Raw genomic sequence first — 12,918 nt, 5'->3', positions numbered from 1 at the left:
ACGGCAAACTTACATTTAACACTCGAGTTTCTGAAAAGTTGTTTCACTGACAAAAATAAAAAATAATGACATTTTCATAGAAGACTATTAAGAAAAATATTTTGTTATTCAGAATAACATGCACCAATGTATCATGTACAACAATACCAGAAATGTGTATTTAGTAAATAGTGTATATTTTGATTGCATGTTTGTTTTCATTTTTAAACAATTAAATGGTGATTTGTGAAAGAGATGACGACATTCAAATTCAGTCCATTAGTAGCTTCACTGTGCTTTTAATAAATATATATTAAGCAGTGATATTAGCCATTGCTCAGTTTACAGGTTGAAGTTCTTCCAAATGCAGAATGATGCTATAGCAGTAAGAGAAACATCATTTTGGTCTTGCATGCCCAAATGCCCACCTCTGAGCACCATTACACATCCTCAGCATCAGGCATCATCAACTGGCTACATAAAAAGCAGTCCAACAATCTCTCTTACCGCATTTCATTCAAATATATTTAATAATTTTCAGCACAGTGTCAGAACATTATAAATGTATTAGTACAAACTTAACACTGCAGACCTATTGATAAAATACACAAAATTCTGAATAGTTTAAAGTCATGTTTATGTTCTAAGTCATGTTTATGATCTGCGTCTGTCAGCAGGACCCCCAATCTGAGCCCAGTCCTTGCCCGCCCCCTACACACAAACACACAACATTCACAGCAATGTCATTTCAACAGCAGGGCTCATTATATGAACGCACACATGGCTGAAGCTCGTTTCTCAAGTACGAGAGCATCGGGAGACCGCCGGCCCCTGCTCATCCTTGCTCAAGTATGACAGAGTAGACGAGAAGAAAGGATGGAAGATGGAGGTAGGGGGTGCGTGCCTGTGTGCCATCTGGCAGAGCGAGTCCATGCTTTTGTTTATTTAAGAATCTTGTGGTAAGGGTAGAGATTGAGGGTGGAAGTGAAGGCCCGGATGTCTGTGATGGTAGTGGCTGAGGCCATTAAAGTGGAAGCAGAAAGGAAGGTGAGTTTGGAAACCTCCCCATACAATGACATCTTACTGCCTTCCTCCTCCTCCTCTTCCTCTCCAGCGGCCGGCTGTTCTTCACTAGGAGGGTCGTTCTCTTCTACGCCATAACCAACAACCTGAAAAGAAACCATTCATCATTCAGACTGGCATCTAAAACAGTATATTCACTAAATACAATATGAACAAACAGATGTATATTACACAGAGGAAACTAGTTCTTTGAAAATTGGGAATTTTTGGTAAAATTCACAAAAGGAGGAATAAAAACCCTGAAAAATGAAGGTAATACTAATAATTGTAATAGTTAAAAAAGATACTTAGCAGACTAATATCAGTTAAAAAGGTACGCATATTCATTTGAATATAAGAAAATTCATTAATAATGCTATAAATTCATCCATTACGATTTAAAAGAATCACAGCTACAGAAATATCTACTGTAATATCAAATTTTAAGTAAGGTAATATATATAACAAAGTATGTATTAAAGTAATATAAATGGAGAAAGATGTCAGCAGGGACTGGATCTATATCTATCTATCTATCTATCTATCTATCTATCTATATATAAAGGGGAATTAATTGAAGAAAACTGAGTCGAAAAAAGGCAGGAAGAATTTTAAAGCTACTCTTAATAATTAGATTCAACGCAGAGATGAATCTCAAGAGAGCGGTGTGGCAGTATACTTACATGTACACTGAGCTTTCTGTTGCCTTGACCCCGGTGTTCCATGAACCAGTTCACGAGTTCAGCCTTGGTCATGAGTTTCAGTGCATCAATCTGTTGTACAAGCAGAAAATATGACTATGTCCAAGTATATTCCCACAATTCATCATTAACACATTGCTGAACTGTCAGACTTTGCCCATGTGCAACAGGGCTTCTCACCTCTCGGCTGAGTCTGTCGAAGACGTATTGCTGCGTGACCACCTCTGTCCAGTTCCTGTCGACCTCCTCGCCGAGATGGGTGTCTTCGCAACCCTTCAGCTTGACGAGAGCAGTCACCTGTGTCTTAAAAGCCTCATCACTCAAGCTGTTCATCTTTTCTCCAAAGCTCACCAGAAACTCCTCAATCTTTGTCTCCACCAGCTCAGTGCTAGATTGCAGAAAATGAGCCCAGAAAGGAGAAGAGAAAAAGTTTTTGCATTAAACCTCACTTAAAGCCCAAATGAACAGTCTACATAATTTTCTATTTTGCAGCATGCAGCAAACTGAACCCAATAGAAAATTCTTTTAAAATGCACTACTGTATTAACATACCAGGGTTTCCACACTTCCTGACCTACACTACCATTAAAACTTATGCTCACCAAAACCATTTACTTGATAAAAAAATACATTAATACATTTTCAAATGTAATTTATGTTAAGCTGATCAGGCATTACTCCAGTATTCAGTGTCACATGATCACCTGATACTATTATTATTTTTATTAATGTTGTAAACAGTCATGCTGCTTAATATTTGTTTAAACTGCCATACTCTTTTCAGGAACTTACTGATCCCAAAGATTTACTCCTATAATAAGATTTATTATAATTTCCAAGACCTTATAACACTTTTATTTTTTTATTTTTTGCTATATGACTTGTGGAAAGTCACGATTTCCTTATATTTATTACAGTGATAACCCTGATATATATTAACACAGCATTTCATAAGACTTTTATAAAGCAATAAAAATGTTATGCATGGTGTAAATACGTGGATGTTTTGTTAACATTTAGTGTAGGCTGTATTTCACGTCAGAAATAATAAAGAGAGCCAATCAGTGTAAAGTAACACTCCAATTTAGTCGAGATGGGGTGGAGATAAAGGTTAATTATGATTTTAAAGTCAAGAGGCAGCAGCTGCAGCACATAAATCACATAATTCTGATGCAGCAGTGAACTGCAACAAAAAAAAAGCACAGTGAGAGCTCACTTGAACTTGGTGGCCTGAGTCTCCACTGTGACTGAGAATCCAAGGACACCTGATGTGTTTCTACAGGTTGGGTAGACATGATATCTGTAAAAACAGATGGAGTACAACTAATTAAACCCAGCAACTGGAGCAAGATAATGTCTTAATGTTGTCGCTGTGCCACAGACTTACCCCAGTGTCTCTTTGGTTCGGAGGAAGTCAAAGCATGGCTCCTCCATGTGCATCTACAACAGGCCAAAATGATAAAAAATAAGTTAATAAAAACAGTTTATGTAATGCCACCCATGTAGGAACACACTTTAGTCTGCAGTCATAGCATTAGAACTGCACAGAAGTCTGATATTGGATTTAGCTGATATAAGGCTGAATAATTAGCCAATGGTTTTTAAAATTGATATATTAAATGTTTTTTGGTGTTTCTTTAGTGAAGCTTTAGTTTACTATACAAACAAAAAAATACCAACTTAACCAGTTATAGACATTTGTACTGTAGTTCCAAAAGCTGTTATCAGCTGCGATTCACCAGCAAAAATAAATAAATCGTTGAACCTTTAGAACAGCACATTACACTTTACAATGAGAGCCAGCTCAACCTTTTAGAGTGTTTTAAAGTAACTGCTGAGAAAGACAGAGAACTGGACAGAATCCAAAGTCAGTCTTCAGTATAAAGTAAAGTGGATGAGTTGAGCTTATGGCCATGCAGATGTGTGTGCTCAGCGCCCTAGAGAGCAATAACTAAGAACTTCTTTTGAATCTGGCAAGAGGGACTGACTTTATTGCTTAAAAAACCCTGGGGCAGCTGTTCTTATACTTTTTTATACATACATAAAGTTACAGTAACGTTTACTGTAAGCTATACCCTTCATTATGTACTGTAGTCAGCAACCAAAACTCATACTCACCACTAGTAGCTCCATAAGAGTGTGCTCACGTAGGTTCTTAGGACCGGACTATCAAAAGAAAAAAAAATAATAGGGACAACCACAGCTATTTTAGGAATGCAATATATAAAAAGTAAATATGCCTATATGTCTGTCTATATCAATAAAAAAGTTTCACCTGGAAATACACAGTGACCTCAGAGTTGGCATCTCCCTTGTTGAGAGACTTCACTTTGCAGAGATGATGCTTCTGAGGAAGCTCTACCACTCTGAAGAGAACAGGGACCTCTACTGACAGCTTCTTGAATTGCAATTTGCTAAAAGTGGAGAAAAAAAAAGCTATCCGTTTTAAACAAAAAAAGTGGAAGTGCTATACAAAATAAACTGGTGAAAAAAGTGCTTACTTTGTAACATACTGCAAAAATCCCATGGATTCCTACAGATTCAAAAAAAAAAAAAAATCACAAGATCTTTGTATTTATATATATATAGAGAGATATTTCGTAATAGAACAACTGCAGTTATACACAGTAAAAGTAAAGCTTTTTACTTATATAAGTGTTACATAATATTCTAAGTATACATCAATACACAGTAAGCTCTATCAGCAGCATTTGTGGGATATTTTGAACCTGGAGTGTTCTTTACAAACAAATACAAGCAGTGTATAGTGAATACTCACAGTGCTAGTGAAATTTCCCTGCACTAGTCCTTCAGCATATAGCTCTGACTTGAAGCTGCTCACAAACTCCATGAGCTCATCCACACTGAGCCCATCCAGCACAGCCTGGTACTTCTGAATGGTTGACCAGCGAGAGTGCTCTAGAATCAGAAGCCTCACGTCTCTGAGGAGAGACATATGGACAGACAGAGAGCGATGAGTGGAAGATCATGCATTTTTTTTTCATTGAAAAGATATATATAGTTATAGTTATATAGACACTGGCATATGGGACTGCAGGGGTTGCGGAGGAACCCATCATGGAGTTCCAAGCCAATTATATTATGCTTCATTTTGCCTATCCTAGTGCAGTTTTGACACTACATCGCTGAAGAAGCGGCATCAACGTGCCATACGCTACCAAACAAAAGTTTGAGGTCAGTAAGTCTGATTTGTATTTTCTAAATAAAAAAAATAAAAACTTAAATGGCAAAAAATAGTAAAAAACTATCGATAAGAGTGCTTGTGTATGATGTCGCTACTTATGGGCGGGGCTACAGCCATATATAAAGTGTAAGTGCAGTGAAGGCAAATGTAAAAACACACTTTCCAAGCTTCTCAGGCTTGATGAGGATGTTGAAGTAGGTTTTCTTTAGCTGCTCTGCAAACATGCTGAACACATCAGGAGCAGCGGAGAAATCAGTGAGATAATCCACAATCAGGTTGAACAGCAACTGCAAAAAATATGAAAAATATAAACGAAAAATAAAAAAAGACACCAGTTTCTTCATATAATCTGATTTGTGCCTGTTAATTACCGGTAGTTTGTGGTTGAAGCCTTTAACCTTGATGACAAGACCGTGCTCTCCTGCAACCAATTTATATTCTAGCTGGGCCACATCAGCTTCGTAGGCCGGCTCCGCCAAGTTATGCACCAGGATATTCACAAACAGGTCAAAAAGCACCAGGCTAAGTGGAGGTGAGACGAGAGAACATAAAGAGAAAGTCAGATGGAAAGGTAAACGGATGAACAAGAATAGAAACTAGAGATAGACCTATGCAGACACACTAATGGCTAGATGGGCTTTCCATGGCTACAGCATTTACAAGATCTGCTTGATTGACTGTATGCTTTCACATGATCTTCAGCTTACTTTTTTGGAGACTTCTGAACCACTGGTGATATGAGGTGGAACCGCACGTACGCTGTAGGAAGAGAGAGAAAACAGAAGTATGAGCTGGGTAATTAAGCACAAAGGTTCTGTACTTCCCACTCAATCTATTTTGCTATTGGACATCGGAGACATGATATATTGAGTGTAGAGACAAATACAACGACACCTTTGGGGATCTTGAACTTGTTGTCCTTCTTATACCACAAACACCCTCTGTCATTGTTCATTATTCTGACAGGGTACTCTGTGTCAGGACAGTCAGAGGTTTTGAGGGCGAAATCAGTGGCTGGAGGTGAAAAGAGACACAAGAACAATTGCAAACAGTCTTGAAACAGGCTACAGACACAGTACACAGCAACAACATTAAAAGATTTCAACTTAAGACACCCACCGATGAACTTATTTTCAGCAGGCAGGTGAAGGCTTGGGTTTAAATCGAAATCTCCTGCCCAAAGCTCTCTCCAGTGCTGCTGTATGTCTGTAAAGGAAAAAAAAACAGTTCAAAACAAGTGCTTGTGTGTCCAGAGCTGCACAATATAGAGGAACAATGCGTAATGCTATTTCTTGAATAACTTGAGATAACCCTAAGATTAATAAAGAAAAAATTTAGTAGATTTGAAACCAGGAAATAATCTCATTCAATTAACATGTCAGCCTGAGAAAAAACATTTCAAAATTCTCAACATCTCAAGGAAGACATTTTTCAAAAGGGTCATGAAACCCTAGACTACTTTTTCTGAGATTTTAGCAGAGGTGTTTGTGTTGCACATCCTAGAAGACAATGTTACCATTCGAGTTTTCTGCGCTATTTTCATCTTCCGGGTTTAAAATCTACATTGTGTTGACGTCACAATTTGTGACTTGGCAATGAACTATAGAGACAGAGCGCATTTAGGCCATGCCCATAGACTTTTTGGTCTATGTTAGTGGCCCTTTTCCTAACCTTCCTTTTGTTTGAGAAATGATCCAACTGAACAGACCAACGTGATATACCCCGACATCTACAACTATTTTTTTTTTTTTACAAGTCAGAAATGACAAGCACTGTCACTGCATTTTTTTAAAACTGTGGTGAGAACGAACCAGTGCTGAAACAGGGGGTTTCATAACCCTTTAAGCAATAGGCAGAAACTGCTCGTTGCGCTTGGACTTAAAGGGGTGGTTGACTGCGATTTCATTTTTTTTATGTTAGTTAGTGTGTAATGTTGCTGTTTGAGCATAAACAATACCTGCAAATTCGCGGCGCTGAAAATTCAATGCAAACTGAGATATTGTCTTTTAAAATTTTGGCAGTTTAATGCCTAAAAAAACGGTTGGTAGGGACTACAATGAGTTACTTCCAGGGTTTGTGACATCACTCATAAGCTAGAGCAAGTTCTCCACTTTAAACTGGCACCACCGCTGCTTGTTTTGAGTTTATGAGTGTATGAGTTTAATAAATATACATAATTCTGTGAATGAAAACCTTGTGAAAAGCTTTTTTAACCATTTTAACAATTCTAAGAAACCAATTTTTAACTTCTGATTCTGAATATTGTACTTTTTAACTGAAAAAAATACAAAATTACAAACCCTCTACACTGTACTGTGTCCCAAACCACTTTTCCTTGAGTGGGCACTGGCCTTCATGCTCGGGGGACAAAAGGAGTAAGTTGGCCTTCTCTGGTGTGAGGAGGTTTAGTGCAGCAGAGATCACCTAAAACAGGAAAAAAAAATCATCACAATTACTGTGTTTTCACACAAATGTGTACCCATATTTTTCAAAACCTTTAATAAATCAAAATCAGTGCTCCATGTAATGGGCAACTACCTCCGGTTTGAACTCAAACATTAGCTGGTCTCCTGTCAAGAAGTCCTGTTTTGGGAACAGCTGCATGTTTTCACAGATGTCCTCCACATATTCAATCGGATCAGTCTGTAAAAGCATCACTGTGAGTGCAGTGTCTACAAACAAATACTCATATCCATCTATTTTTTAATTATTTCTAAAAGCCAGAAATACAAAAACACTCCACTGTTGGTGAGGAACAGCTAAGCTCATAGGCTGAGAAATAACCTTACCTGCTCCTGATAGTGGAATTCATTGGCCTCAATCTTTTGAATTTCTTCATATATTCTGCCAAAGAGAAGCAAACTTTATGTGATATCTTTCAAGCTACATTATTCAATGTAGTGTGTGTGTAAAAGTTCTGCAATGATCCTCCTCAAAATAAACACTTCACATGAAGGGCCTACCTCTGTTGGGGCCCAAGGGTCTGAAGCATTTTCAAGTACTGGAAGACCAGATGAGCAACCTGAATGAAAAAAAAAACATCCAAATTAGTGGGGCTAAACTTTATAGCAATCATGTCTGTAATAATTTAGGATGGAAAAGGGGTGTGTTTGTGCCTCAGAGGCTTTGTAATCCTATTTTACACACATTTAGCAAAGCTGTTAGTTTCTCAGCTTCCCCCATATTTCTATAATGACATTAAGTGTGAAAACAATATAATATCTCAAGGACGCTGGTAACTGTAATGCATAATTTTGACATGTACTGGTAGTGTAGGATCACAGAAATGTAAAACAATGCAATGTTTAGACTGGTGACCCATGCAGACCTCATAGAAGTTCTGGAAGCCCTCATCAGTCAGAGTGATGGAGATACTAAATATTGAATAGGTGGTGTTCTGATCAAAACCAGTTTCACTGTTCCCTCCAAACAAAGCCAGAGCCCAGCACCTAGACAGAAAGAAAGAGATTTAATTTCAGTTTCTGGGGTTAGTGCAAAATATATGCTGCATGTACAGATTAGTTTCAATGAAAGTAGAACCACCTTGTCATTTATTAAAAACCAAATAATGAGAGAAAGGACTTACTTCCTCCGAAGCATGGACAGGATACTTCCAGTTCCCTCGTGGCCAATCAGCCAAGCAATGTAATGCAGAGGCTTTACCCTGAGGACCAACATAAAGAGCTCTGGTTAAGCATCATATTATAAAAAGAAATATATAATAAAGACCAACAAAATCAATATGTAAAGTCCCTGAATCCATGTCAGTAAAAAATGACTGAACCTTATTGTGGATCACTTTATATATATATATATATATATATATATATATATATATATATATATATATATATATATATATATATATATATATATATATATATATATATATATATATATATATATATAAAGGAGCCACACAGAGCACAATCATGACTGATTTACCTGTAATGCTTCTCTTGAGGTGGTAGAGCCCATGTGATGGTGAGGGCATGTACTTTTCTAACAGGCACCACTGCAACAAACAACAAACTAAATATTAATAGTGAGCTCTAGAGTTTTGTTAAACCTCACTTGAGCAGTAAGTTCTACGGCATACCTCGGTAAAGTTTGTTGAAGGCAGGTGTTTCAAAGGGGCTCAACTGGTCTGAAAAATCAGGTTTCAGCTGTCCACTGAATGGCATTGAGAAACTCTCTAAATACATTTATATTATCACATTTTACAGATATTCAAATAGGGCTTTGGTTGAGCTTACTTGTTGGGTACCTGACTGAAGATTTCTCGAACCCATTCCTCAAGCGTGTCAAGACTCTCTGTGAAGGTTGGAGCAGAAGAGATTTTAGGATGATTTTCTATTAGAAATTCAATTTACAAGCGAAGTCCTGCATACTGTATCTACCTTTAGACTGCACAGCTAAGGTCATATAGTGGGCAGAGTAGTATCTCTTCCAAAACTCACGGAGCCGCTTGTAAACATTGATATTCTTTTCCTTAGGCTCAGTCTTCAGGGTCTGTGCATTTCCTTAAATACAATGACAAAAAAAGCAACTTTAGAATAAACCCAGGAGCTACTCTAAAGCAGCTTTTAACATGTTTGACTTACCCCAGCAGAACTTGCTCATGGGATGGTTGGGCTTTGCTAGGCTGCCAAAGAGCATTTCCTTACGGTGAGAGTCTGAAGGCTTAGCAAGCTGATATTCTGTAGCAAACAAAAAACCATCTGGCTGTTAAACTGCACAGTTGAGCTATCAACAATATTTTAATATATAATATAAATGCTTTACTCACCACTGTCCACAGCCTCAACCTCTCGGTCAATGGCGTCTTCAATCATAAGAGGACAAATGAAAAACTGAGCCCATCTGAGATAACATAAAAAAGATGATCACATTATTTTAAAGGTTATTTACAACCAAAGGTTAAAACATATAATCGGATTTGCTTTTATTTCAATGCCTTTGGTTAGAAAATACTCAACAGGATTATGTTAAGTATTCTGGACAGGATAAGAGGTGATGTGATGTGATAAGATCACATCTTTTAGAGATGCTTCACCTGTCAAGGGCTTCTTTGAAGTGTTTTCTCTGGACGTCAAATTGGAAAATGGTTCTCTCACAATCAGTGGAAGCATTATCACTGCCGCCATGCTTTTTAAGGAATGCATCAAAGCCATTTTCAGAAGGGTACTTTTCACTGCCCATGAACACCACTGGGAAGTAGAGAGGTACGTTTGAGTTAAACATTATCACTGAGAATAAAGCATTATTGAATACAGTAATGACAAAACAACTGCATGTGTGACTTACTGTGTTCCAGGAAGTGTGCAAGGCCAGGTAGGTCACTAGGGTCACTGAAACTCCCTACGCCAATACAAAGGGCCGCTGCAGACTAATTTCAGAAAATATTTTAAATAAAATTAAACTGCACGGAAATACAAATACCGAAACACACTTTAGCTGATATTTTTATGTAATGGCCAATTTAATGCCATATTATTGATCATACCTGATAAAATACCTTTGAATTACTTTGTCTAACAAAAACACTTCAAACTAAGATGAGTCGTTTTAAATTCTACAAGTGAATCTAGGCATCAAAACATTATAATGTACAGTAAGAGGAAATGGATATTCATTGAGATTTGCCAAATATTACATGTAACAGTGCCATTACATTAAAGTGTAAAAAAACAAATCCATAATAAAATATCCAATACTGATAAAGATAACTTAACACACACACAATGAAACAAGTAGTGACAGATCTGATAGATTATTAAAAAAGAAAAAAAAAATATGTACAGTGGGGACTATCCATCAGTTGATTTCAGGATGGATGAAAAGCTGAATGAAAATTTCAGTCGATTGTAAGAAAGGGGCTGTGTTTAAGTGGGCTAAATGATTGGAGAAGTCATTTCACAGGGATATCGAATTATGACGGTTTGAAAAAGAGGTGATGCTTTAAGAAATGCTTTAATATGTAGGTTCAGCTAAAAAAAAAAAAAAAAGCAACCAGTATCAATGTCTGAATCCCTAGTCAACAAAACACAAACCTGTTTTTCAGATCCCTTTTTCTTCTTCCTTTCGTTGTCCTCGTCAAGCTCTTCAAAGTCGCTATCTTGACTGTCCCCTTCTTCTTCACATTCCTCATCCGTTCCTTCCCCTGAGTCTCCCTCCTCTTCCTCTACCTCCGCTTCTTCCTCCTCCTCTTCTGAATCTTCATCATCCTCATCTTCAGCTTTCCCATCTAAACCACTCAGATCAGAGATCAGGAGAGCCCTCAGTCCGCTACTCAGCTCAATGTATCTGGATAAAAAGAGGAAAAAAAAAATCTGTTAGCTGGTTTAGTCATCAGCTCTAGCATGCAGTGTTGTGTTACACACTCAAGAGATGCAACCAGAGCTTGTGTTTTACTTGTGTGATCTCATATTTCTGTTAACTCCCTGACCTTAAGAGCCAACATACTGTATCATTCATAATGTAAAATAATCTTTTAAAAGCACTGATTTGTTACTTTAAGAATAAGGCAGAGGCTGACCGATAGTACCTAGTTATCAGCGTTTAAAATCTGTACATGTGGACTTGTATACCTGTATTGTTTGGGGTCACTGGGAGATTTAATAATTTGAGGGTCTCCCTGGTTGTCATCTCCATCACTGTCCCCTGGAGGTGCGTTGGGGTCTCTGAGTGCTTCTCCCCGGTCTGGACCCGCAGACTGAGCAGCACTGCTGGCTGCAGCACTTTTGAACTTGTTTGTCTGGGGCATCTTGAGCAGTGATGCTACTTTAGCACTGGAGTTGAGATGAACGGGGCGGTTTATGACCGTGCTACAAAACAGCGGAAACGCACGCGCAGCCTTGAACAGAGCAATACTGACTTTATCAGTCTAAAAGAAACGATAATATTAGAAACAGCGTGACCTTAAAAGTAAATACATTATGTAATCTATCTTGAATGACAGAATGAGTCTGATCTGGATTTTGGATTAGGGAATATTTTAACTTCAGAGACATAGTTTTACAATATATTTTTGTATCATCACCACTGTGCTACAATGAAGCTAATCTGCTACATAGTGACACAAATTAATATAAACCAAAAACGCCTGGATCACTTGTTATGGATAACAAACGAAATGAGATAATTTGTCTAAAACATGATATGCCCAAGTGCGATCAGTCCCTCACATTATTTGACAAAGTTAACCAAGTTTCATCACATTCTCATACCTTTTATCCTTATGGTGGGTCTGCCGAACTTTACAGCACTCAGCCTGTCACTGGTAGGTTGCATCTATGCAACAAGAAGAGTTGTGATTCGTCAAGGTCAAAGGCGTAGTAAAACGCAAATCTCTGATTGGCCAAGGCTAAGGGGAATAGATACATGATGCTGTTTTATCTGTGTCAGTAATTTATAAATTTATGTTGTGGACCGTTTACTAAATTAGCGGCAGAATTGTGTACTGACGCTATGTCTATATTACCTGTCTGTCTTTTAGTAAATGCTTTAGACTATATATTTTTATTTAAGAGTTACGTATAAGCGTGAATACATTGACAGTGATTTTGAAATTGATCCAAGATAAATCATCCTGAAGAAAATGATGTAATTTACAGGATTGGTAAGACATTTACAAAGTATATAACTGAAGATGCTTTCATGGCAACTTAAATATACACCTTCCCTTATAAATATACATACATGTATATATGTATAACATGTCCCTAATATATATATATATATTAGGGATATGTTATACACCAACCAGCCAAACACATTTATGACTTCATATGACTTTCAGAAGAACTGTAATGATAATGTGTTTAAGATTGTCTTAAGATACTAACATATACCAAGCCAACATATTTGTCAAAACCAATATTAACTCTGTAAAGTTTTACATGTTTTTGTTTGCTTGTAAATTTATTCAACCTTTAGAGAGAAAAAAAAGTTTGCATACATCAAACATTA

At 37.3% G+C, this 12,918-nt stretch overlaps 1 protein-coding gene across 6 annotated transcripts; it reads right to left on the bottom strand.

Moving 5' to 3' along the window:
* Window positions 1-262: 262 nt before the first annotated feature.
* Window positions 263-12,329, bottom strand: LOC109078041 (nardilysin). 6 transcript variants are annotated; one of them, XM_042718592.1, is made up of 31 exons: window positions 12,177-12,329; window positions 11,538-11,738; window positions 11,001-11,253; window positions 10,255-10,336; window positions 10,004-10,157; window positions 9,737-9,810; window positions 9,552-9,647; window positions 9,348-9,470; window positions 9,204-9,261; window positions 9,047-9,120; window positions 8,893-8,962; window positions 8,534-8,611; window positions 8,276-8,396; window positions 7,911-7,969; window positions 7,737-7,791; window positions 7,486-7,590; window positions 7,248-7,371; window positions 6,067-6,153; window positions 5,842-5,961; window positions 5,655-5,706; window positions 5,319-5,469; window positions 5,107-5,234; window positions 4,522-4,684; window positions 4,244-4,275; window positions 4,018-4,156; window positions 3,861-3,908; window positions 3,130-3,182; window positions 2,959-3,042; window positions 1,923-2,130; window positions 1,725-1,814; window positions 263-1,148 (listed from the first exon to the last, which is right to left on the bottom strand). In XM_042718592.1, the coding sequence occupies exons 2-31, from the start codon at window positions 11,711-11,713 to the stop codon at window positions 921-923; spliced, it is 3,285 nt and encodes a 1,094-aa protein (XP_042574526.1). In that variant the 5' UTR covers window positions 11,714-11,738; window positions 12,177-12,329; the 3' UTR covers window positions 263-920. The 6 variants fall into 6 exon arrangements, with proteins under 6 accessions (XP_042574526.1, XP_042574524.1, XP_042574523.1 ...); XM_042718590.1 differs by having other exon boundaries at window positions 11,538-11,774; window positions 12,177-12,320; XM_042718589.1 differs by having other exon boundaries at window positions 11,538-11,833; window positions 12,177-12,313.
* Window positions 12,330-12,918: the final 589 nt, after the last annotated feature.

This window comes from Cyprinus carpio, chromosome B2 (assembly GCF_018340385.1).
Source record: "Cyprinus carpio isolate SPL01 chromosome B2, ASM1834038v1, whole genome shotgun sequence".
NCBI classification, from domain to species: Eukaryota; Metazoa; Chordata; class Actinopteri; order Cypriniformes; family Cyprinidae; genus Cyprinus; species Cyprinus carpio.
Note: the sequence above shows the minus strand (reverse complement) of the source record. Positions and strands in the feature narration are given on the sequence as shown.